Source organism: Corylus avellana, chromosome 6 (assembly GCF_965113065.1).
Source record: "Corylus avellana chromosome 6, dhCorAvel1.hap1.2, whole genome shotgun sequence".
Lineage (NCBI taxonomy): Eukaryota > Viridiplantae > Streptophyta > Magnoliopsida > Fagales > Betulaceae > Corylus > Corylus avellana.
In genome coordinates, this window is record NC_142495.1 from 17,281,843 (window position 1) to 17,308,834 (window position 26,992).

Sequence of the window (26,992 nt, forward strand, 5' to 3'; positions counted from 1 at the left end):
CCAAGACCATTGGGGGCGGTCTGGCCACCCCAAGGGCCAAACAATTTTTTTTTAGTTTGGGTTTAAGGGGTGGCGAATCACCCCCTAGGGCCATGGGGTGGTTCGGCCACCCCTGGCCAACCATTGGGGTGGCTCTCAAGCCACCCCCAGCTAAAATGGGGTGGTCTGGCCACCCCCTATGGCCAAGATGGGGTGGCCAGCCACCCCTTATTTTTTTTATTAATTAATTTTTTATTTTTATTTTTTAATTTGATACATATATATATATATATTTTTTTTAAAAAATTTTTTTGTAGTGGAACAGATGTTCTATTTGTGACTTTAGGATTTCCAAGGAAAAATTTCAACTATAAACTAAATAGGGAAATTATATATAAAATCCTTAGGTAAACGCGCTTTTTTTAAAAACTCTCTGGGTATTTTTTTTCGAAAATTTAGTCCCTGGGTAACTCGAAACTATAAGAAAACTCCCTACCGTCAATTTTTGTTGACTTCCGTTAGTCTACTCAAAACTCACCGTTTTATCTGATTAAAATATTATTTTTTTTTATTAATTTAATTTAAAAAATTCAATCTTTAAAAAAAAAAAAAAAAAAAAAAAAATTGAAGGGTGGCGGTGCCACCCCTGGCCACCCCCCCCCCCCCCCCCCCCCCAACCCCTATGGGGTGGGCGAACCACCCCTGGGGTGGGCGCGAGCCACCCCTTGGGTGGAAAGGGGTGGCCGCGAGCCACCCCAAGCCACCCAAGGGGTGGCTCGAGCCACCCCATGGGTGGTTTGGGGTGGCCCGCAGGCCACCCCAAACCACCTGGGGTTGGCCGCAAGCCACCCCAGGGGTGGTTCGCCCACCCCTGCGGTGGCTTGCGCCCACCCCATAGGGGTTGGGGGGGGGGAGGGGGGGGGGGGGTGGCTGCCACCCCTGGCCACCCTTCAATTTTATTTTATTTATTTTTATTTATTTATTTTTTAAGATTGAATTTTTTAAATTAAATTAATAAAAAAATAATAATATTTTAATTAGATAAAACGGTGAGTTTTGAGTAGGCTAACGGAAGTCAACAAAAATTGACGGTAGGGAGTTTTCTTATAGTTTCGAGTTACCCAGGGACTAAATTTCTGAAAAAAAATACCCAGGGAGTTTTTTAAAAAAACGCGTTTACCTAAGGATTTTATATATAATTTCCCAACTAAATATTCTCCGGTCTATTATGGACCGGAGAGGATTTTATTCCAAATGGCTAAAGGGTTGCTATGGCAATCCCAATCTTTTTTAAAATTTAATTAAATATAATTTTTTAATATATATATATATTTTTTTAAAAAATTATTATTTTTAATTAATTAATTATATGGACATGTGTCAAACCGTGATTGTTGCTGACGTGGAATTTTGTTAAATTTTAAACAAAATTTTAATGGAGGACCTTCTCCCTTTTTATGCAAACCAAAGAAATCTTCTATAATAAAAAGTAAAATGTAAGGGTCAACTCCTATGATAAAAATTCTTAGGGTCCAAAAAAAATAAAGGAGAAAAGTAAATTCTAAGGATAAAAAGTAAAGGAGTTAACCACATGGGTGAAAAAGTATTTAACGCCACAATTTCAAGAATTCAACTATTCAAGCACTCCAGGCTCAAGTGCTCTTATTTTTTATTTTTTATTTTTTTGTTGGGTTTTGGAAAAATTAGAGAGAAGCCTTTGGAAATGGCAGATAACAGGAACCGCACTGCTCTACTTGTTATCGACATGCAGGTTCTCTTCTCTCAAAATTATATCTGAAATTTGAATCGCTTATATTTACTTATTTATTTATTTATAGAAAGATTTTATACACGACGACGGTCTGGTGCGAGTGAACGGAGGCAGAGCTATTGTCCCCAATGTAATCAAAGCCGTCCAAGTCGCTAGGCAGCGTGGTTTTCTAATTGTTTGGGTACTTTCTTTCCCATTGCTTTCCTTTTTTCACTCCTTCTCTCTTTGCCTTTGTTTGTTTCCCCAGAAAATTTATTACCCAAATAAAGATTAATTTGAGGCATAGAGGTAGTAGATTAGTATTTCCCGTGTTGCTTTGCTATGATTGTCCAATTTCGTATGCTCTGCTTGGTTGGGGAGAAAAAAGGAAGCGAATAGTAAACCCATTACTTCCAAGTTGATTCCTTTTTTATTCCTTCTTTTCAAAAGTTTAATGGGTTTGCTATAAACTCCGTCGTCTGGGTCTCTTTTTGTTATTCGGTGGTTGATGACGGAGCTGTACCACGCCTTTTCAAATGTTCTAGATGAATTTCCGATTTACACTGGCTATGTCCACAGAAATGGAATCCCAATCCCAACTCTTCAATAATCCCCAGGCGCCTTTTTATTCTTTCTAGCGTTGCAGCCCTTCCAGCTCGATCTCTGTTTAGATCTGGTTGATAATTTGCCCAAGGAGGTGCTTGCTTCTATTATATTTGGTTGTTATACTCCATATATACCATGCTTAAGGTCCCAGATCATCAGGTTGCAGGCCACCGGGCCTGTGATGAAATGATTGGTCCTTTGGTAGATGATTCAGGGCACTTCTACAAGCCTCTTCAAAATGATGAACGCGGGTCCGCAGAGGTGGCCTTTTATACGTCCTTCTCTTCCAACAATAACATTCCAAATCACATTGGTAGATTCTTCCCTCTTTTCCATGGCACTCAGCTTATAGAAGCATCTGATGGGTCTGGCCTGCATCCTCATCTTGTGCTGCAAGATGTTGTCTCAAGTTACGTCAATCCATCCATCATGGACGTCAAGATTGGATCCAGAACATGGTATCCTGAAGCATCAGAGGAATATATCCACAAGTGCTTTAAGAAAGACAGAGAATCGACGAGCCTTGCACTGGGGTTTATGATATCTGGATTGCAGGTACATGGGAGCGAAGAATCTGGGTTCTGGAAGCCTGATAAGAAGCTTATCAAGAACTTTACTTCCAAGGATGTCAGGTTAGTTCTGAGGAAGTTTGTTTCTTCTAACACATCTGCAGATTCAGGTATGGATCCTGATTGTTCTTTTGCATCAACTGTTTATGGTGGTTCTGCTGGAATTTTGGCACAATTGTTGGAGCTCAAAGAATGGTTTGAGGATCAAACCATTTTCCATTTCTGTTCTTGTTCAGTTCTTATGATCTATGATAAGGACTCGGTGTCTAAAGGAAGGAGTTCCGGTGCTGAAGTTAAACTTGTTGATTTTACACATGTCGTGGAAGGCAAGGGCATTATTGATCATAACTTCTTGGGTGGGCTCTGCTCTTTAATTAAGTTTATCTCAGAGATCTGACCTGCTTGGATGAGGCTACAACCCAAGCTTCTTGGTCAGACCCTAATAACTGTATTTGTACCAGTTGTGACATTCAGAAATAAATAGAATGTCCTAGATATAGGCTTTCTCACGTCACTGTGTAGTCCATGGCTTATCTCTGTGGCTTCACTGTGGGATTCTGAAATCCAAGCACTGTTTAGGCTTGTATTACTTTCTACTTTATTGGCTTTCTCACGTCACTGTGTAGTCCATGGCTTATCTCTGTGGCTTCATTGTGGGATTCTGAAATCCAAGTACTGTTTAGGCTTGTATTACTTTCTACTTTATTGGGCCTTATATTTTTATTGACATTGATGGGGCTGTTTCAATGGATTGATCTTAAAAAAATTTTCCCCGCCAACAAAAAAAAAAAAAAAAAAAATGGTATTAGTCAAAGGTTGAGTTCGTACCTTGACTCAGTCAATTCACTCTTTTAAATCAAATATTTCACGAGTTGGGCATTACCTATTAAAAGGGAGCTTGAGCCTATACGTGAGGGGAGTGCTAACGTATTAAATAATTAAATTTACATTTTTTTATTAATTTCAGCTTTTGGGATAAGTGATGATTTAAAACTAAGGAAAACTAGACCTTCTATGAACTGAGCTTGAAAGAACTATTTTTGGGTATAGCTGAACTAGATTTTTCACCTTTTGGAAACTAAAGAATTTAGAGTATAAGACCCATAATTAGGAGTTCTTATTTTTATTTCAAAAGCTTTTGCCTGGTGGAAAACGAAATAATATTAAGAAAGAGTTCAAGATTTCCCCATATTCTTCTAGGTATTATTGTTTAGTAATTGGAGATCATGGTCCTCCTCGATTGTTTTCTTATTATTATTTCTAGACTTTGATGGACAATACTAATGCTTCTCCTCCTAAGTTAACTTTACTGTAAAGTAGATAAATTAGGCACTATAATGTTTAATTATAAGCTATGAAAAGAGTTAGTGATTGTGCAATGTCTTTTTTGTTGTTTTTTTGGTTCTATACATTGACTGGTGATAATGATGGTAAAGTCGGGTTTTAGGTTGTTCGTGAGCATGACCCACAAGGGAGAGATGTTGAACTCTTCCGCCGGCACTTTTATGCTGCTGGGAAAGTGGGTCCAACTGTTAAGGGAAGTGTGGGTGCGGAACTGGTTGATGGGCTGGTGATTAAAGAAGGGGACTATAAATTGGTGAAGACGCGCTTTAGTGCATTCTTTGCTACACACCTCCATTTTCTTCTTCAGGGTGCTGGAATTAATAACTTGGTTATCACTGGTTGGTAAATGTTTGAATCTGGAGAATCCTGTTTATGTTGTTTTAGGTGCTGCATGTTTTAGATTATGTTTACAGCTTCTACTGTATTGAATCTCTTTTACTAGGTGTTCAAACTCCAAATTGCATCAGACAGACCGTCTTTGATGCAGTAGCATTGGATTATCAATCTGTTACTGTTATTGTTGATGCCACAGCTGCTGCAACACCTGATATACATGTTGGTATGTATTTTCTGCTTTCTTGAAACACATTGGATTGTACTTTGTCAGCAAGCGTATCCCGAAATAGAGTTTAGAAGTGCTTTCATGTTGGATAATTCTTACTCTGGGAACAACATTTGAAGGAGACTGCAAATTGATAACTACAATCTGTCATGTTTCATCCTTTGATAGAGAAAGAAAACTAGTGAGAAAGAAGGTTTCTTTTTTTGGAGAGGTGTAGCAGGAGAAAAATGTTAGGGTTGAAATTGATGATTTTAAGGAAGTTGGATCATGAAACTCAAAGACGTCGGACTAAAGAGATTTTAAAACTGGATGCTGTCCAAAATAGAGTTTAGAATATATATGGAGGCTGGGTTCTTGTTGGCTAAGATAATCAGCCCTAGACTAGAAACAAGTCCAAAAAATGCAGACTGGGTAACTTGTTGAAATGAAAAACTGGATGAAGCAGTTTTAGCTCTATAAAATTGCTCCAAAAGTCATTTGCTCTAAGAGAAACTAATAGCACTGGTTCCACGTGCCCGGGTGCTAAGTGCTAACCATTTCTCCCAATGTGATATGTTCCGACCATTCCTCGTGTTCCTCTGAAAGACCTTGAATCAGATATGTACTTCCCTTCTAGCATGATGGGTAATGGGGTATCAGTTCTTGCAAGGTAGTTTTTTTACTTTCTGTGTATGTAAATATATTTGGTAGTATTTTGCAGTGCTTAATGACTTTTTTTTGGTCTAGCAGACAGACGCAGGTTACATATTTACATTTAATTATTTTTCCTTTAATCTTGTTGCACTTTCACCTCTCCTTGAAATTTATTTACTTTTAAAGATTTTAGATTGCTAAATGACTGAATCTTCTGAACCAGCCAACATTCTTGACATGAAGAATGTCGGAGTTGCGACCCCAACATTACAGGAATGGTGCTAGTCGAATGGTTGATCTGTCTCGCAACAAAGAATTTTTGCCCTGTCTGAAGTTCCATGTTTGTACTCTTGCTTGTGAAATGTGATTTCTCTTTGCTACCCTTCACTGCAACTACTGTATTGTACTATTGTGTAGTGTCTGACATTCCAATTTAGTGGACTAAAAGTAGGGCTGACAAAATGGGTAAACGGGTAGACACGATTATGATCCGTTAAGACCCACCTGTGGCACGATTACCCTATACACGAACACGACCCGTTTAGCTAAACGGGTTAGTGGGTTTGACACGATTATAACACGAAAAATATTCGGGTATCCCGACACGACCCGACACTATCCGAAATTTATACAATAAAAAATTCAAAATTCATGAAAAATTTGCAAAAAATCCTAAAAGTAATGAAAAAAAATTATATTCATGAAGCATTTACAATTTAAAATTACAAGCTCATGCTCAATTAGCAAGCCAAAATAAATGAAAAAATTGCAGAAAAAATCTAAAACTAATGAAAAATTGCAGAAAAGTCTTGAATTTACAATTTAAAATTTCAAGCAACATCAAATTGAAGAAAACAATTAAATTACAAATAGAAAAAGAAAATGAAGAACATCAAGATTACATAAATGACCAAAATGTCAAAATACAACTAAAAATTAACTGAAGAAAAAAATAAAATTACAAACTGAAAAAAAAAAGAAAAAGAAAAAGAACAAAGAGATCATCAAGATTACATAAGTGACCAAAAGGCAAAATACAACTAAAATTACAACTTCAATGAAAAAAGTGATCAAGCTGCAACTAAAATGTCAAGGATTTAGGTTCCACTTTCCTGTTGTTGTAGGCAACTCAACTTCAACAAATTTCTACAAGAACAAATACAAAGTTAGTAAGGTGACTTCATACCAAAATAAGAGTTAGTAAATCACCAAATTCATGAATTAGATAAATATTCTGAATTATATAAAACCCAAATAGCCTTGTAACTCCAAATTTCACCCAAATAGCCTCTTGAACTCATGACAAATCTACAAAATAGAATGATAAAAAAAATTACGCAAGGGACTACAAAATCCAAAAAGCAAATGCATTTAAAATTAGCAGCCTTGTGACAATTGAAGATAATGAATTCCGAAAAATTGCAAGAAGGGGAAACAGTGGAGGGGATGAAATCCGAAAAAAAAAAAAACTCAATCAAGCACTGAAATCAGAAATTATTTCATACAATTATTTCATTGCAGTAACCCAGCTAACAAAACAAAAATATTTACAAACCCCTTTATCATTGAAATATAAAATGGACATCAAAGTGGAAATTATAAGATTGAAAAAACAATGACCCAATGAAATCTGAGAGAGAGAGAGAGACATACCGTGACGCGTGAATCGTGATACTGAAGACGGAGACTCGGAGACAGAGTACACAATGAGAGAGGCGTGGAGCGGTGGTGAAGAGAATTTTAGAGATGAGAGAGAGAGAGAGGCGCGGCTATGGATTTTTGTGGGGGGAGGGGGTGGGGGGCTGTGTCGGCTGATGCAGTGATTCAGTTAATCACTGAATTGTTTAGGGTTAGGATAGTTAGGGCTTTAGGGTTTGGCGGGTCACTCGGTTGACCTGCCAGGTAGATTCGCCAGACACGAATTTAATCGTGTCTTAATCGGGTAGACTCAATTAAGACCCGAACTTGATAAGTCTAAACCCAATACCTATTAACTTCGTGTCGTGTTCGTGTTGGGTTCGCGGGTCATATCAAAATTGCCAGCCCCAACTAAAAGCAACTTATTATTTACCTCTCATGTTCTTGTTTCCTCAAACCTTCTTATTTGGGAGGGAGAGATTGTGATGCACCTCTACTATGGCTGCTTAAGAATAGGCCTGCCTCCAGACCAACGTTCCTTCACCTCCGAATCGCCTCGTCATCACTCTCAGGCAGTTTTCCACCCTCAGATGCCGCGTCGTACTCGGTTCGACTGTGGATCCCAGATCTGGTTCTCTCTAGGCCAGATCTCTCACCCTCCGTTCCTCCTCAGCTCAGACATGCCCTACCACCTTGTCGTCTGGCCTTCTAGCCCTCCATTGTTTTTACCATCTTCATTTACTCACAACCACGCATCGCCGCTTTTTTCGATGCGCCTTGGCATGGCTCTCACGTTCCTGTGCGTTGATCCCATGCTCCGATGTGTAGATCTCATGCTCCTGGCACGTGTTTTTTGAGTTGCTGCCAAAAGCTCCCCCGCTGGCATCCTCCGTCCTGACCTATGTTGAAGTTGCTATTTAGTGGGTTTATTTGCTGTGTTTATCATTTTCGTTGTTTTTATTTTTTGTTTTCTTAGTGTTTTGCAGTTTTTCTTGTCATTTGCTGTTTTTGTCATTTTTGTTGTTTTTATTTTTTGTTTTCTTAGTGTTTTGCAGCTTTTCTTGTTATTTGCTGCTTTTGTGTTGTTTGCATTATTGTCTTCCAGCGTTTCAGTGGTTTGATCTTTTTTGCAGAGACTTTTGTAACCAGATCTGTGCTGGTGCCTTTCTATTCTACAGTCTCTGCATTGGACTCTGACAGTGCATTTACCGCTTCAGCCTCCTTTCGGTGGTTGTTGCAGTTTTAAAGTAGTGGTTCAGATAGGTTCACATTAATCTGTTCCCCCTTTGCTTTTGTTACCACGTTATGCGGCCAATTTGAGGGGATCAGGACACTTGTTTACCTAATTTCTCACTGTTTGTTATTATTTTCGCACTGTAGTGTTCATTTTGGGTCTATTGATAGGGAGTCCACCCTTTATTGGGTTTTTGTTTGTTTTTTCTTAGGATCTCCCATTCTCTCTTCCATTTGGATCAAGAATCGCAAGGATCCTCCATTGTATTCCTTTTTTCCAATTAATTAGGAAGAAAAAAAAGAAGAAGATAACAATGCAGTAGAAAGTAGAATGATATATATATATTTTTTTTTCAATCACAATAGCCGGAAAACTGAATCAAAAATAGTGATGCCCTAGATTGCAATATAACTTAATACACCATAAAATAATAATACTTTTTTAAAAAAAAAACCTTAATAGTAATGTCAAAACAACCATTGTTATGATCATAGACCGAAGTTGCTGAGGATCATTCTAGCTTTTATGAAGGTTAGAGTTACTAGCAATCATTGGATGATTTGTGGAGATTTTAATGCTGTCAAGTCTTTAACAGAAACGTGGGGATTTTATAAGTTGAATTCATTTGAAGTTGAGTTTGGGTAGTGTTTAAATGATTTGGAGGTTCTGGACCTCACTTTCAGTTGTTGCTTTTACACTTGGACTAATAAGAGTAAGGAGCCTCGGTTTGTAGCCAAGAAGTTGGATAGAGTTTTGGCTAATGAGTGCTGGATGAGTTACTTTGGTAAAACTATTGTGGAATTCCTTCTAGGGGGCATTTCTGATCACTCTTCTGTTGTTATTTCTGTAGGCAATTTGCAGTGTTTTGGTCCTAAGCCTTTCAAGTTTTTTAATTACTGGTTGGAGCATAAGGATTTTCTGAGTTGGGTTAAGGAGGGATGGGATATTTAGGTGAATTGGGTTCCTGTGTATCAGTTGTATGCTAAGCTTAAATCTGTGAAAGTTGTTTTAAAGAGGCAGAACCTGTCTTGTTTTGGGAATTTGTAGAAGAGAGATATGGAGGCTAGAGATAATCTCTAGCTCAAAAGGATGTTATTGCTTCTTTTGGTAGGGCTGACTGTTTACTCAAGGAGAGGGAGTGTCTTCATGCTTATGTGTCTATCACTAAAGCTGAGGAAGCTTTCTTGAAACAAAAATCTAGGAACCAATGGTTGTAGCAAGGTGATCAAAATACTGGTTTCTTACATCGTTCCCTTAGGGTTAAGAATGCAAAGAACACTATAACTCATTTATGGGATGAGCATGGAACTCGAGTGGAGGATGTTGAACAGATCAACCAGGTGGCTGTGCAATTTTATGAAAAGCTATTAGGGACCAACCGGATACAGTTTACTAAAGATAAAGTAGATATGATTAGGTCTCTTATTCCTGCTACTATTCCTTCTAGTAAGGTAGCTATGTTGGAGAGGGAGGTTACTACTGAGGGGATAAGTGATACTTTGTTTCATATGCCTACTAATAAAGCTCTTGGTCCTGATTGTTATTCATCAGAATTTTTTAAGGATTCTTGGTTGGTCGTTGGAGAAGGGGTGGTGGCTGCTATAAAGAGTTTTTTTGCCTCTGGTCTGCTGCTTAAAGAAGTAAATGCTATTATCCTTACTTTGGTTCCGAAGAAGGTGAAACCTTCTACTATGGGGGATTTTAGAACTATTGCTTGCTGCAATGTAGTTTATAAGTGTATTGCTAAGATCATCTCAAATAGGATGCTTCCTTTTTTGAGTGATTTGGTTAGCTTGAATCAGTCAGCTTTTATCCTCTCAAGAAGTATCTTTGAAAATATTTCGTTGGCTCAGGAAATTGTTAGAGATTATCACAAAAATAAAGGGGATCCTCGATGTACAATGAAGATTGACCTTATGAAGGCCTATGATTCTGTTAATTGGGATTTCATGATGCATAGCCTTCATTGTTTTGGTTTTCCTGTGAAGTTCTTTAAGATGGATTAAGGAGTGTATTACCTCTCCTACGTTTTCTATTTGTTTGAATGGAACTCTGGTTGGTTATTTTGAGGGTAAGAAGTGGCTGAGGCAGGGGGATCCCTTATCTCCTTATCTTTTTGTGATAGCCATGGAGGTGTTTGCTAGGATTATGGCTGACCATATTAATGATGGTTCAGGTCTTAAGTCTCACTCCAAGTGTTTGAAGTTAAAACTTACTCACATGTGCTTTGCAGATGATCTCCTAATTTTTTTGCGGCTAGTTTGAGGTATTAAAGCTGCTTTGCTTGAGTTTGAAGAACTTTGTGGTTTGGAAGCGAATCCTTTAAGAGCTGTATTTTATTATTATTTGTTTTTTGGTCTCTCGGATAGAGTGAAGCACTTATTGCTGGGTGAATTGAAGATGAATGCAGGGCATCTTCCAGTAAGGTACCTGGGGGTTCCTCTTATTTCCACTAGACTGTTTGCAGTAGATTGTGGGGCTTTGTTGGATAGAATTATAGGGCGCATTGATTCTTGGCTGTTTAGGAATCTTTCCTATGTAGGTAGGCTTCAATGACTGTCCTCTATTCTGTTCAGTTTGCAAGTGTACTGGACTGAAATTTTTATTCTCTCTAAGACAGTCATCAAGGCTATCGAACAGAAATTCATTAGGTTTCTTTGGAATGAGAAAGCTGAAGGGTCTGCTAAGGTAAAGGTTTCCTGGAAGGATTTGTGTTTTCCTAAGAGGGAAGGAGGATTGGGGTTGAAAAGTTTGGAAGTTTGGAATCAAACTTTTTTGCTTAGGCATGTTTGGAGCCTTTTTGCTAGATCTGGTTCCATTTAGGTGGCTTGGGTGAAGGAAAACCTGCTGAAAAGAAATAGTTTTTGGAGTGTTGGTATTCCTTAAAATTGTTCTTGGAGCTGTAGAAAGATTCTAAAGTTGAGGGATATTGCTAAAAGAATGTTGAAGTTTGAAGTTGGAAATGGGGAGAATATTCATCTTTGGCTGGATTCTTGGCATCCTTCTGGCATTTTGTTTGAGGTTTTTTGGCATATGGCTGTCTATGATGCCCATGGTAGTGTGGAGGCTAAGCTTTCTTCTGTCATTCATAATGGAGATTGGTTTTGGAGACCAGCCAGGTCTGAGGCTCCGGTTGAGATTCAAGCTAGGCTTCATGAGATAAGTTTTGGTCCTCGTGATAAACATTTGTGGACTGTCTCTAGGAAAGGCACCTATGTTAGCGAAGAAACTTAGGAATTTCTTAGAGAAAAGAAGGAGGAGGTTGTTTGGTGGAAGTTGGTGTGGTTTCTACATGCTATTCCCAAGCATGCTTTCATTTTGTGGCTTGCTATGCATGATAGGCTTCTCATAGGGGATCGTTTGATTAAGTGGGGATATAAATGTGAGGTCAAGTGTCTTTTCTGTCATAATCAAATGGAAAGCAGGAAGCATTTTTTTTTTTTTTTTTTTTTTTTTTTTTTTTTTTGTGAATGTAGTTTAAGTTATCGAATTTGGAAGTTTTGTATGCATCATTGTCAAGTAAAAAATCGTCTTGTTATCTGGGATGAGGTTCTGCAGCTAAGAATCAGCAAATGGGGGAATAAGGCTCTCGAAGGTCTCCTATGCCGCCTTGTTTTAGGTTCTGTAATTTACAACTTATGGTGCACAAGGAATGAAATCAAGCACTCTGGTCAACCTAGCACGGAGGAGCAGATCTTGAAGAAAATTCTTGGGGAAGTGAGAAACAGAATAGCTGGGAAGGGAAAATTTCCTAAGACTAGAGAGAATTTGGTCCTGGCCTCTGTGTAATTTACTTGCATATTTGCTATTGTAAGCTGTTCTGCGGTTTTGTGGTGTCTGGTTTGGTTTGTTGATAGATTTTAGCCCTCTGTGAGGGTTGTTTTTGGCCTTTGGGGAGGCATGATGGTGATGTAGTTTTGGGTTTGCTTGTAGTTTTTGCTGTCTGCATGCTCTTTCTGCAGTTTGGTGATTTTCTGGTTTTTTTTTTTGAGTTGGTTTGGTTAGGCCTCTATGAGGTCGTGTTTTCAGCCTATTGGAAAGGCTTGTTATTGGTGATACTTTGTTGATTGGTTTGTTTGCTAATAAAGTCACTTATTCATTAAAAATAAAATAAAATAAAATAAAAAAATAATAAAAACATATCTAGGTTATCAACAAATACAAAACTCCCAACCAGGCCAGGTCAAACCCCTCTTGGTGTTTTTCGATTTGTTTCGTCCTATATCTCTCAGATCATTTCATACTCTATCTTATGGTGACCTTGGTGTGTATTTTATGCATTTCTTTATTTTTCTTAATATTTAAAATGTGTATTTTAATTTCATTGCTAGAGATCAATGTTTTGGTCGCCATGTATAGGAATTAGGTGGCAAGACTAATATGCATACCTTTACCATAGCTTTTGATTTATTGAGTGGGCAAAATTTTAACAGCGTATAAAATGCACACTTCTCTTGTTTTTTTTTTTGGATAAAAAAAGCCTATAGGGATTCTGTAGTGATGTAAACGAGTCAAGTCAAACCGAGTTGAGCTCTAAAACATGGAGTCAGCTCGGCTAGACAAGTCCAAAATCTTTTGCAAGCTCGAGCTTGCCAATTAGCCAAGCCTAGTAGTCTCAGATCAATTTCTTTATTTTTTCTTTTAAAAAAAATTAAATTAAATAAACGGCTCAAAATCTGTTGATTATCCAAGCCGTAATATTAAGAAAACTTCGACCTCTCAACCATAAAAAAAAAAATTCAAAATGGTTCCAAGAGGTAGCTCAATCGGCTGGGACCACACCTAATGAAGCGGAAGTCACTAGTTCGAATCCCCCTCTCCTCTCTTTTGCGGACATGTCGATATATATATATATATATATATATATATATATATATATATTGAAAAAATTTAAAATGGTCAAGCATAGAGGGAAATTTAGTAATTTTAATACAATGCCCATTAATTAGCATGATCATGTTTGGTTTTATTTAAAAGAAAATGTATTATTTGTATGAGGATTTTAAAAGGAGTTGTTATTTCATGTGTTAATCTATGTGTTGGTTGCAAAAGAAATGTTTATGATTTTATGGGATAAAATATACACGATCAAACAATATTTTATAAACCGACATACACTATCTTTTGTATGCATTGTATTAAAGAGTATTGTAATTTGTAACACCTAAGAAAATAATTTAAAGGATTTATTATGATTAAATAAAGTAAATGAGTTAAAGGATTTATGATATCAACATTAATAATGCATCTAGGTACATAATGGCTCACTTCAGTGATAATTCTGTACAGAAAATGATTTATTTTCTCTTTTGGTCCTTCTCTGATGCAGATTGTGTAGCAGTCTGTTTGTTTTATTTTCTAAACCGACTTTATGTTGTTATTTTATTAGGGTTAGGGTTTTGGGAGTATTTATTTCATTATTTTATTAGGTTTTGGGGGTATTTATGTCATATTTTATTAGGTTTAGGGTTTTGGGCTATAAATATATGCTTATAGCTTCCAGAGAAAATTAGTTATTTTATTATTGATTTTGATTAATGAGAATACTTAGCGTTAAGTTTATTCCTCTTTTCCTATAAACTTTAGAAAGTATCTACTGTTTTTAGAAGAATTCTCAAATCATTGATAGACTCAAAATCTAGAATTATTTATCCGTTGCTTATTGATGTTTTTCGTTACAGCCACTAAGTCACGCTGCATCAATTGATATCAGAGCTCAATTACTTTCGATGAATAGGGAGGAGCAACCATTGTGCAGACATGAACGAGGTGCATGTATGCACAGAGACAGCATGTAAGGAGCAACGGACAATTCACTTGCGGCACATGAGTGGTGGGCCGAACGGTTGTCGTCGCCAACCAAGACCGCGATTCGCGGGGGCGGAAAGCAAATCTATTGCTGAACATTGGCAACACACGGAGGATTGACTCAGGGCTATGAGGGATCAAATTGAAGACCTCACTATCCAAGTATTCAACCGGTGTCGTCAACATGGGAACGGATCTAGAAACCCGTTTGCGGAGCGCCGAACGCACGGGCATCAGCACCTTGCGCAAGCTCATGCTAATAGGTGGGTGAGTAGATTCGAACTCAATATTTCGAAATTCGACGGGGATCTAGAACCTGAAGAATTTATGGATTGGGTGTTGGCTGTTGAAGAGGTTCCTGAATTCAACGGGGTGCTTGATAAATGATGAGTCTCTTTAGTGGTACGCACATTCTGGGGAAGAGTTGGTGTGTGGTGGCAACAACTGAAGAAAAGTAGGATGCGGCAAGGCAAATTGAAGATCAATAGTTGGGAGAAACTATTGAAATATATGCGAATCGCGTTCTTGCTCCATAGTTATACTATGAGCCAAAAGTCACAAAATTGAAGACAAGGGCTGTGACAAGGAAAATAGAAAATTCCTACACAAAATAGGTATTTAGGGAAACATGGAGTGAGGCGAAGAGTCCACGACGGGCCAATTGGACCCCTACTTGCCAACCACAAATCGATAAACTGAATTCATATTTTGTGGAGGAAGAAAAAGAATCTGTGGATGGAGAGTTTCAGGAATCTGAATTCATTGATGAAGAGTGCTGACATGAAGATGTTAAAGATCCTTCGCAAGGATTTGTGGCTTGGGATTCCCCACCAACCTATGACGAGAAGCCTGAAGAAAATGATTCATGGGAAGAGGAAAAACCCCTAGAGGAGCATGAAGAAGATGGGTTTTATCCCATGTTTGACGGCCTCTACCCCGAAGAAGATGACCAATTGGATTGGGAAGAATACGAAGAAGATGGGTTTTTTCCCATGTTTGACGGCCTTTACCCCGAAGATGATCAATTGGAAGATGACATCGCTGATTATGAAGAGGGTGGTGAAAACCTTTCAGGTGAAGTGCCTAATTTTAATGGTGAAGAGGTTGATTATGTTGATTTCCTTAGTGTTGAAGATATTTTAAATTCTCCTAACGAAGATTATGGTGAGTTTTATGCAGATGAGGAAAATTATATGTTCACAAGGGAAACAATGGTTGACCCATTCTTGAGTATTTTCATGGCACATGGAAGGGAAAAGGAGCGAGAGAAGTATGACAAATCCATTGTATTGCCAAGTGGTGTGTGGGGCCATCACGACAACCGTTAAGGTATTCCGATGATGAGGAGCATCACGCTTATTATGAAGTACTGTCTTGTTTTGATCCTAAGGAAGGGCGAGTAGAACGAGTTGATAGGGCATCCGAAGGACTGTGGAAAGAATCAGCCGAATTCGAGGCTGAACTCTCTCTAACAAGGGGAGAATGATGCAGATTGCATAGCCGTCAGTTTGTTTTATTTTCTAAACTAACTTTATGTTGTTATTTCATTAGGGTTAGGGTTTTGGGAGTATTTGTTTGGTTATTTTATTAGGTTTAAGGTTTTTGGGGTATTTATGTCATATTTTATTAGGTTTAGGGTTTTGGGCTATAAATATATGCTTATAGCCTCCAGAGAAGGGAAGTTGTTGTTGTATTATTGATTTTGATTAATGAGAATACTCAGAGTTGAGTTTATTTCTCTTTTCCTATAAACTTTAGAGAGTATCTATTGTTTTTAGAAGAATTTTTCAGATCATTAATAGACTCGAGATTGAGAATTATTTATTTGCTGCTTATTGACGTTCTTTGTTGCAGCCCACTAAGTCATGGTGCATCATTCTCCCATCCTCCCATCCTCCCACTTTTTAAAATCACAATTGAATATGTAGGGCCATCTGGGTCTAACACATGAGCCCCACAGATCTAATGGTAAGTTTGAAAATTACGAAGATGTGAGAAGTATAAGGGGAGAACTTAACCTCTTATACTAAAAGAATATTCTCAGCAAATGTTTCAAAGAGGGACAAAAGCCAAGTGATTAAATTTGTTGATGACAATTTTCCGAGGAGTGATGTGGCACGAAGTTTGAGGAATCGTCAGTCTGCAAAAGAAGAAAAGAGTAGGATAAGAGTTGCCGGGGGTGTGCCGGGGGGGGATAGCTCCGATGCCTAAGTTAGTGAAATGTTTGAGAGTGTATAAGCGCAATGAGAGCTTGAAAGAGAATTGTGATTACTAAATTATGAGTTAGAGCTTCCCATTTATAGGCATCAGGTGGCAGTTGTTGCCCCGTAATTCTCGGCCCCACGTTCCTGAGGATCCACATGTACCATGTAGGCGAAGTGGATTGTGGGTTGTGGGTTTCTCCACGACCATGAGATTGTAGAGTGTGTTGGTGGGGCCATGCTTGTGTTGGGTGTGGGCTCCCAAGTAATCCTTAGGTGCACGTGTCTCGGTTTGGCACTGACAGCTAGGCCACGTTCTGGTGAACGTGGATGCTTTGTTTGGACGCTAGGTGAATTGGTTTGCTTTACTGGCGGAAGGTTCATTGTACCTTCGGTCAAAAGACCACTGTGCCCTTGATGGGCTGGTTGTGCTTTGGATTGGCCGACTATGTCTCGGCTTGGGCCTATTTAGCAGGCTTGCACATTGGACCTGGGCTAGAGCTGTTGGGCTTTGTAGTGGCCGATCCATGACCCAATAGTTACCTTCCTATTTCCTTGTCCGAGTGAGTGGAAATGTCTTGTTCTTCAAAATGGATCGGTTACCGTCCAAACCTCGAGATGAGGATTTTCTTGGATTTGTCTTCCAAACTTAAAAAAATTTGAAACAATTTTTAGAGGAAAAATTGCCTTTTGAGCCTCCCGAGCTAATAGCCTGGAAGCTGTTGGTCTGCTCAAGCCAACGATCGGTGAGACTGTTGGTCTTCCCGAGTGATGGACGGCTTGCGTGTCGGTGCTCGTATCTCGAAGTTGTTGGCACATGTCGCTTCTTGTGTGGTTGGAATCTCGGTGGCTACATGTCAAACTATGAATGGCTCGGTGAGGCACATCTTTTAAGGGCATTAAACTTCGGTGCATGTTTCGAAGTAACCTTAGGGTTGCGTGGGTGCCGCCTCTTCAGAGTACTCAAATGCCATACCTCCTATGCCCCTAGAAAAATCTCCATCTCTTTCACTTCACCATTCCACACTTCTAACTAGCCAAAATCTTCCATTTTCACTCCCTTAAAGCTTTGCAACTTTTTTTCTTCTTCTTTGCTTTGCTGCCTTGCTTCCATTCTCACTCCTTTCCCCAATACTACTTCTTGAGAGTAGTATATTGTTAAGTGCTAAAATATTCATATTTTCAGCCCTTAACTTACATGTTTTAATCGTTTGGTTTTAGTTAATTAGGTAATTTTAATTCCTTTTTGTGTTTTCCATACTTTTGTAGGCTTTTGGAAGAAAATGAAGTAAATCGGGAAGATTTGGGCTCAAAGAGAGAAGATGGGAAAAGTGGGAGCCCTTGACACTGCGATCACAGGTTTCTTGCGATTGAGTGCAGTACCAGAGAAGACACATCATAAAGCAGGCCATAAGCGCTCGAGCGCACAACAGAAGAGGCTCGATCGCAGACATGTGATCGAGCGCACACGGGTTGCGATCGATCGCACCTGTGCGCAGGAGACATATCAAAGCTGCGGCCAAAATGCTAATATTTCCATATTAGGGTTTCCAACTCCCAATTGTAATAGGTTTTGAAACCCTACAAAATTCCTAGGTTTACTAGTTTGTCAAGAACTTCTAAAGCCTATAAATAGACCCTTAAGCCTCTAGAGTAGGTATGCTTGGTAAGGAGAAGAATTGGAGCTCTTCAAGTTCAAGTTTTGGGTTTATTCTTTTTCTTTATTTTATTTTATTTTATTTTATGAAGATGTTTAATATCAACTTCATGTGTAACTAATTTAATTAGTAGGGCTAGATTGAAGCCCTAGTTATGTTTTGTTAATATTCAATATTGGCACGTTTGTGATGATCTTGTTATGATATCTTATTTGATTAATACCTAGTTTTATGAATTCCTCATATGTGTGTGCCTGATCAACATGTGCATGTTGTATGGACTAGTTAGTTAAATCAATTTGGATGACCGAGTCCTAAGTTTAACATAAGTAACAAAAGTAATCCACACTGGGTTCTTGGATTAATCAACATGGGGAACCGGGAGTATACACTCATGCCCTAGGCCTCATGTGTTTGTCGATTTCCACAGAATATATGCTTTCTTAGAGAACAACTTAGTATACACTATGCTAAATCCTATAGGGAAGAAAAGAGCTAGAATATACACCTATGCCTAACTCGTTGCTTAGGAAAATCTATAGCTTAAGGAGTATACACCCATGCCTTTAGGTTGATAAACATTAGATAGACATAACTTGATCAAAACATTGGCATATTGATATATTAGCTTAATATAATTAGTGGTGGATATCAAAGACCTACCTTTTTATCATTATCAATTTAATTCCAATCTCTTGTTTTATTTTACTTTGGGAATTGATTTTAGACAAGATTCACCGGTCGTCGTGGGAATGATCCCATATTTGCACACTATACTACTATGTTGACCTCGTGCACTTGCGGGTAAAACATCCGGTTATTTGCCTATTAATTTAGGTAGGTAAATGTGGAACAACATATATCTTAGGGTTTCGGTCGAGTCTGTGCCATTTGCCGAGCCTTTCGTTGGTTCGGCTAGCCCAGTCCTTGATTATCTCCATTTTCTTTTTCCTTTGATCAAACCTGCGCTCGGTCACCTTCGGCTCAGCGTCACCCATCTTCTGATTCAGGGAGGTTACCCGTGTATCCCTCGGTTGCTTATATCAAGTCTTCTATATCTAATGGGATGAAACAACGGGGAGGAATCCGATGGTTTAGGAGAGGCATGCCTAGCCTTTTGGCGGTCGTCTCTTACATCTGCCAACGAAGGTCGGATCAAGAGGAGTTGCTTCATTCCCTTCTCCGTGGATCTTTGATTTGATGAAGGCCAGAATGGGGTCGTGGTGCAAGAAGGTGTGCACGAAGTTTGCCTGTAAGAGGCAATGTTCAGAGTTGGACTCAGATTTCCCTTCCCGAAGGTTATTCGAGGCGTTCAGAGCCACTTGAACTTGGGTCCACACCAAATTGCACCGAACGCTTGGCGGTACTTCTTCACCTGCGTTGCTCTATGGCCGCTTGTCCTCGAAGATGAGCATCTCATGATAGCTCGGGAATTCTTGGGGGTTTACCGCATTGCGAAGAATCCCCAAACTTGCCGCTTGTCGTTCGGTTCTTTGTTTATATATTTCTAACTTGTGTTTTTCTCCAGCATACAAACGTACAGAGCTATCTGATGAAGAGGTGGATAGAGTGAGTCCAATTCAAGCGTTCGGTCGGAACAAGAAGAACCATGACTGACTGGATTATGGTTACATGGCCACCATGGCCAACTTGGAGAAGTATTTGTGGTACCCCTTGTTGTGAATTTTAATTGTACTTGCAAGTGCACGAGTCGTTTGTAATATAACTTTTGCAAGTGCGAGGTTGAATCCACAGGGAATTATGTTCGTGTAAATAAACTTCTATCTAAATCGATTGAACTTTAACCTAGTTCCAAAAATTGTGTGATTTTTCTTGCAAATGTAAACTAAATGAAATTATCTTAATCAAATGAAAAAAATACTAAGGCTTCAGAATTCACACTCACCAATCAAGCAACACATTCTCATGTTTTGTTCATACATCCGAAGAACGATAAAACCTATGCATGCTACTTTCCATAAAAAATAAACCCCATTGAAACATTCAATGAATCCATTCATTATTCAAATTACAAAGAATACCCAACTTAAATAAAATCATCCAATGTATCCGTTTGATTGACGAATCCCAATAGATATCCAATTTAAATTGAATTATTCAATGTATCCGTCGGATAAAAGACACTGAATATCCGACATTTAGACAATAATAATCGAAACAATCAATTAAAAGAGTTTAATCCAATAATTGAATTGAAATAGAACATCAAATCAATTAAACATCGGAATTGTACGAACATTACAATGAGAATGTGACTGCTAATCAATGGTGAGGCTTCATCTTCAACCTTAGTTGAAGGTTTAGCCTCTCATGACTACAAAAATCAAATTAAAACTAATTGAATTCATCATAGCTGATAAACTTACAAAGGTAAAATGTGTTCAGAGCTACAAGATGCCAAAAGCTCAAAAATTACACTGAACGGCGCCCTATGGTGCATTTCCCCAGAAAAATAAGCTATTTATAACCCTAAATTAGGGTTTTGGTGCTACTGGAAATCGCATCTGATGTGTTCGTCCGGATGGGCCTGTTGGCCGTCCGGACGGTAACTATTTTTTTTGTGCTTCGCTTGAGAGCGCAGGTCCATTCGGATGGAAATGTAGGCCGTTCGGATGGGCCTTGCTTCCTTTGTGGCTTTCTCCCAAAAAACTGGTATTTTTCACATTAAATCCACACTTTTCCCTTGGCAACTTTCAAAATCCTGAAAACACAAAACTAACACAAAACATCAGATTATAATACTGCTAAGTGATTACCAAATGTGAATTAAGGGGTCCAAATATGCAATATTTGGCACTCATCAAATGCCCCCAAACTTACATTTTGCTAGTCTCTTAGCAAAAAAACACTAAAAATAAAATGATGAAAGCATGAAACATAAGCCTTCTGTCGTGGGAGAGACGATTGCATTTAGCATATGCAACAAGCCTTTGAAAACCCTAGGCATCTCTAGTGGACGAGTGAAGTTTCGTGAGGGTTTGACATAAATGATACACATAAATTTTTTTTCAGCAGTATGTTGTTGACTAGAATGAATTTTCATACAAGGAAATGGTTCTTATTCATGAGCATGCTTAAAATGATAAACACCATTTTCACATGATCAGAACGTCCAAAATCAATTCACTTATAAATGGACTTCTGAAACAACATATGTTCCATTAAGTGCGAAGTGAGATTAACATACAATTATGAGGCTTCAATTCATTGAAAATCTTGTATACCTCAAAATTTATTGGAATTTCTATCAGATGAAGATAACCAAGGCTTAAGTCAAAATATGCATTTTTTTTTTTTTTTTTTTGTTTTGTGTGTGTAGGCTATGCAATGCTTATCTCCCTTAAGCTTTCTAATTAACCTATGTAATGAGTGTTAGGTCAATGACTTCCAAACCAGATGGTTTTAGGGCACTAGATGTAAAAACATCCATAAGGGCTTAATAACTCAAGTCAAAAAGGCTACAAAGCCAAACTAGCCATACAATCAATCAACTTGAATTTCAAACGTTTTTACACAAACACTTAATGCTTACTGAGGCAAGAGGTCTGGTTACTCAATGAGAAACTCAAAATGATTTTTATTTTTTTATTTTCATGCCAAGGTTATTCATTAACAAATTATCCAACAAATCTCAAGATACACATGATTCAGTTCAAATTTCATACCTCACATACTCTATGCACATGTGCTCGTGATGATCAACTCAAAACAAGTGAAGTCTCTATAGGCCAAAAATGAGTCAAAGGACTCAGATTCCTAATGACATGATGATGTGTTCAAAATGTTAAGTTAGCCAATGAACTGCAAACCACAGCTACAGCTTAACTCATGCTTAACAACAACCTAGCACTTTTTTTTTTTTTTTTGAAACAAACACAAACAACAAAAGATAAAAGAAATGGACAGTAATGTCTTTCCCACCCCTGAACTTAAACGACACATTGTCCCTAATGTGTATTGAAATATAATACCGAGTGGGAAGAACGCTTCGGGCGTAACGTAAGAGAACGTCCCCTAAACTTGAATGTAAGACACTTGTCCTGAAAAAACACAATAAAACAAAAACAAAAACAAACAAAACAAAATCAAATGACAAGAAATAAAAAGAAAGAGGGTTGCCTCCCACAAGCGCTAAGTTTACAGTCTTCAGTCAGACTTTCCACAGTAGATGTTGTCGATCAATACAGATAACTAGGATCCTCCAACAGTATTGTCTCAATCTCCGGACTCTTCAATTCCAAGAATGGTCTCAGCCGTTGGCCATTTTCCTTGAAAGTGTTGCCATTCTTTAGGTCCTCAATCTTAAAGGCTTCGTGAGTAGAAACTGATCGAATTATGAATGGGCCTATCCATCGAGATTTTAGCTTGCCTGGGAAAAGAAGCAGACGTGAATTGTAAAAAAGGATTTTCTAACCAGGTTCAAAGGATCGCCTCAAAATGTTTTGGTCATGGACCTTCTTCTGTGCCTTGTACAACCTTGCACAATCATAAGCTTCATTCCATAGCTCCTCTAATTCATTAAGTTGGAGCTTCCTTTGCGAGCTAGCCTGTGTGAGATTGAAATTTAACTGCTTGATGGCCTAGTATGCTCGGTGCTCCAACTCCACCGAAAGGTGACATGCTTTGCCGTACACAAGACGATAGGGAGACATGCCAATTGGAGTCTTGAAGGCTGTCCGGTATGCCCATAGTGCATCATTTAATCGGAGAGACCAATCCTTTCTTGTGGGATTCACAGTCTTCTCCAAAATGTATTTGATCTCTCAATTGGAAATTTCAACCTGGCCACTCATCTGTGGATGATATGTGGTGGTAACCTTGTGGGTTATTAAAATATTTCTTCATAAGCTGCTCAAAAACCCTATTGCAAAATGCTTGCCCCTGTCACTAATGATAGCTCGAGGAGTACCAAAACAAGCAAATATATTATCCTTCAAGAACTAGACCACTGTTAAGTGCCAAAATATTCATATTTTAGCCCTTAAAACTTATATGTGTTAATTCCTTAGTGTTGTTAGTTTGTGCCATTTTATTCTTTTTCTGTATTTTTTGTGTCTTTGTAGGCCTTTGGAAGAAAATGAAGAAAACCTGGAAGTATTGAGCTTAAAGAGCAAATTTGGGAAAAGCTGAAGGCTTTGGTAGTGCAATCGATCGCAGGTTGTGATCGAGCGCACACGGTCTGCGATCGAGTGCACTGTGATTGAGCACACACAGGTTGCGATCAAGCACACCCGTGCACTAGAGATCGCAGCCCGTGCGCGGGAGAACAATGAGCTACAGCCGGAATGCCCTTTCCTTCCATATTATGGTTTTCCAAGTCTCACTTGTAATAGGACTAAACCCTACGAATTTTCTAGGTTTACTTGTATAACAAGGACTTCTAAAGCCCTATAAATAGATCTCTAAACCTTGAGATTAATTATGCGGGAATAGACACAATTTGGGAGAGGAATTTGGAGGCTACTTCTAGGAGCGGTTTTCGGTTCTTTCTTTCCCTTTTCTTTTTAGTTTTACTATGTGTAACTAACTCTTAAGGAGGGATAGATTGAAGCCCTAATTATGTTTATTTAATATTTCAATATTAGCTCCTTTATGATAATCATATTGTGTTGCTTAACTTGATTAATTCTTTTTTTCTTGAATTCCTCATATGTATGTGATTGGCCATTATATGCATGTGGTATGAATTAGTTAATTAAATCAATTTGGATGACCGAGTCCTTGGTTTAATAAGAGTAACAAAAGAAATCGACACCGGATTCTTGGGTTAATCAACATGGAAAACCGGGAGTATACACCCATGCCCTAGGTTCCAAGTGTTTGTTGATTTCCATAGATTTATGCTTTTTTAAAGAACAACTTAGTATACATGTATGCTAAATCCTTTGAGAAAGAAAAGAGTTAGATAATACACCCATGCCTAACTCGTTGATTAGGGAAATCAATAACTTAAAGAGTATACACCATTACCTTTAGGTTGGCAAACATTAGGTATTTTTAATATGATTGGATCATTGGCATATTATTATAGTGGTTGAGCATAATTAGTGGTGGATATCAAAGCCCTACCTTTACTTTATCTTTACATATTTTGATTTCTTTTTCATAATGTCAATTTAGCGATAACTTGATATTTTTAATCAATTCTAAATAAAATCAACAATCTCCGTGGGATCGATATCATATTTGCTGCACTATATTATCGTTTGATTTTATGCCCTTGCGAGTAAAATGAACTAAATATTATCTATTAATTTAGGTAGTACTTGGCACAACAAGTTTTTTGCACCGTTGCCGAGGATTGCTTGATTTTATTTGGAATTTTTTTTTCTTTTAATTTATTTTTTGTTTTAAAATTTTATAGTTTTTTCCGTAGTTCCTGTTCTGCCCCTGGAGTTGAGCTCGAGTGCCCAACCAGGGCGATCAAGTGCACTAGTGCGATCGAGTGCACCTCACGGTGCAATCGATCGCACATCTGGACAGCATCATAGAAGCTGTTCTAATTATAGATCTGATTTTTTTTTTCTCTTCTTTTTATGCATAGTTGAGTCTGCATCTTCGTAAGTTTCATTTTTAATTTTGTTTCTTTTTAATTTTTTTCCTTTAACTTTTTGTTATTTTATTTTCAATTTCACACATGTGGGGAGGCATTTCGACTCCCCATGGAGCATGTTCGTTTTGCCATGACCTTTTATCACCATGTTATAAATTTTCCCTCAATAAGACAAATTTCTAACAATTTTTTTGGCCATATGAACACATTGGGGAACAACAGCTATTTTAATTCTTAGAACCCATCATAAAGCCAACAGTCTAATCTCTCGTGGCAAGCTCAAGCTCTTGGAATTCAAACACCACAACTTCATGAAGAAGAGCCATTTCTATAGTTTTATGATCAATCTTCTCCCATTGATTGGCCTCAACAATACCAAGAGCAATATCGATACCAAGAAGAACCACCTCCTCCAAAAAGGCCTACCTTAGAAGAAACAGTGTTAGCTTTTCTTAGCCATAGTAAGGCCAGTAATCAACGGTTGCAATCCACCATGGCCAAGATAGAGGATCACTTCAAGTAAATATCAGATATCCTCAAAGAAGAAGAGTGTCAAGGTCAGTTCATGGCAAATCCTAATGGACTATATATAGGGGAAGAGTGCACCTACTATCATGAGAAAGCTGTCACATTGAGGAGTGAAGAGGTGGTTGAAAATCAAGTGGAAGAGGGGAAGGATGAGCAAACCGAAGTTCCACAGGAGCCACATCACGAAAGAGAAGAAAACACTAAGATTTTTTCACCATTAGCTCTTATTCATGAAACACCAAGAGGCTAGGAGAGAAGTCTATTAGAGCTACCAAATGAGCAAATTGAGGACATCAAGATAGAGAAGCTCCCTGAGTTTTCTTCCTACTTTATTCTAGTTCATGATTCCCCACCAGATGAGAAACTATTTGAGAAAACTCAAAGTGGTCCTCCTCGATCTATAGACATTCGGAAGCATCTTGCAATAGGAAGGAATTCATTCCCTTTGGCGCAAGACATTTATTTTATTTTGTTTTTGTTTTCCTTTGTTACTTTAGTGTTTTGTAGGGACAAGTGTGCGTCAATTTGAGTTTGGGGGTGTGCTATGAGCCATGCTATTCTAGACAATTTCGTCCATATCCCAGATAAATCTTTCCATGTTATAGACACATTGTGGACAACGTATAATCTAAGTTTGGGGGTATGGGAGACACTTTACACACACTTTGTCCCATTTTTGAAAAAGAAAGAAAGAAAAAAAATATGCATAATCATGTTTGTCTTAAAATTTTGGTTGATCTTAAAAATTGTGATTTGATTTCATTGGTGAGCTTAAAATTCTGAACACATGATCTGATAATTGAGTTTTTCAGTTTGGTTACTTGCTAAGGACAGTTGAGAATTTACATGTTTGATTTGATCTTGCACAAGCACATTAGCACATAATTTGTGGGGTATGACATGAAAGTCTGATGTGTGTGTTTCTATATCTTGGGTGAAACTATATGACTTATTAGATGGATACTCTAGCATATATATATGTGATAAAAAGAAATATATATATATATATATATATATATATATATATATATATATATATATATTCATTAATAAGCTTTTCACTAAGTAACTGGACCTCTTGCCTCAAAGCATTGAGTGTTCACGTCAAAATGTGAAGAATTTTGATTTGGTTAATGTCATGGTTAGTTTAGTTTTGTAGCCTTTTTGACTTGAGTTAGTAAGTTCTAGGGGTGTCTCTACACCTAATGCCCTAAAACCATCTGGTTTGGGAGTCATTGACTTAACACTCGTTACATGGGTAAATTAGAAAGCTTAAGGGAGCCAAACATTGCACAACTTGATGAAAAAAGAAAAGAAAAGAAAAATATGCCATTGTTGTTCATTCTAATAGGGATTGCAGTGAACTTTGAGATATTGGGATTGCTAGTTTACTTCACACTGTTTCGAACTTGTAATGTCTTAGCATATCTTTTGTAAGAGATTAAATTTTAAAATTCTAATTCATTATGAAGATGGAGTTCATTTTTTTAAGCTTGCTAATGAATGAAAAATAATGGTTTTTGAGTGATACCTTAATTTTTGGATAACATGAATGCTTGCACGATGTTTGTGGGTAACATTCCTAGAAAACCCTCATGAGACTTCACTCGTCCTCTAGGGAATTTCTAAGGGTTTAAAAGACTTGTTGCAGATGCTAAATGCTACATCCCACAAAAGATGGATTTATCTTTTTGTTTTCTGTTTTTCATTTTGTTTTTAGTTTTGCATTGCTAAAGGACTAGTAATATGTATGTTTGGGGGTGTGTTAAGTGCCAAAATATTCATTTTTTAGCCTTTAAACTTATATGTGTTAATTTCTTAGTGTTGTTAGTTTATGCCATTTTATTCATTTTTTGTATTTTCTGTGTCTTTGTCGGCGTTTGGAAGAAAAGGAAGAAAACATGGAAG

The 26,992-nt window shown here is 37.9% G+C and overlaps 1 protein-coding gene and 1 pseudogene across 10 annotated transcripts; both read left to right on the forward strand.

Moving 5' to 3' along the window:
- The first annotated feature begins 1,644 nt into the window (after nucleotides 1-1,644).
- LOC132186040 (putative inactive nicotinamidase At3g16190) lies at nucleotides 1,645-19,770 on the forward strand. 10 transcript variants are annotated; one of them, XR_009440696.2, is made up of 6 exons: nucleotides 1,645-1,750; nucleotides 1,818-1,931; nucleotides 4,352-4,586; nucleotides 4,691-4,807; nucleotides 5,667-5,783; nucleotides 19,511-19,770. XR_009440696.2 is itself a non-coding variant. In XM_088517187.1 (5 exons), exons 1-5 carry the CDS (start codon nucleotides 1,703-1,705, stop codon nucleotides 17,614-17,616), a joined length of 537 nt encoding a protein of 178 aa, XP_088373313.1. In that variant the 5' UTR covers nucleotides 1,645-1,702; the 3' UTR covers nucleotides 17,617-18,166. The 10 variants fall into 10 exon arrangements, 6 of the variants coding, with proteins under 6 accessions (XP_088373313.1, XP_059455802.1, XP_059455803.1 ...); XR_009440694.2 differs by lacking the exon at nucleotides 19,511-19,770 and adding an exon at nucleotides 17,594-18,166 and having other exon boundaries at nucleotides 5,667-5,806; XR_009440693.2 differs by lacking the exon at nucleotides 19,511-19,770 and adding an exon at nucleotides 17,594-18,166.
- Nucleotides 1,938-3,651, forward strand: LOC132186039 (inositol polyphosphate multikinase beta pseudogene; annotated as a pseudogene).
- Nucleotides 19,771-26,992: the final 7,222 nt, after the last annotated feature.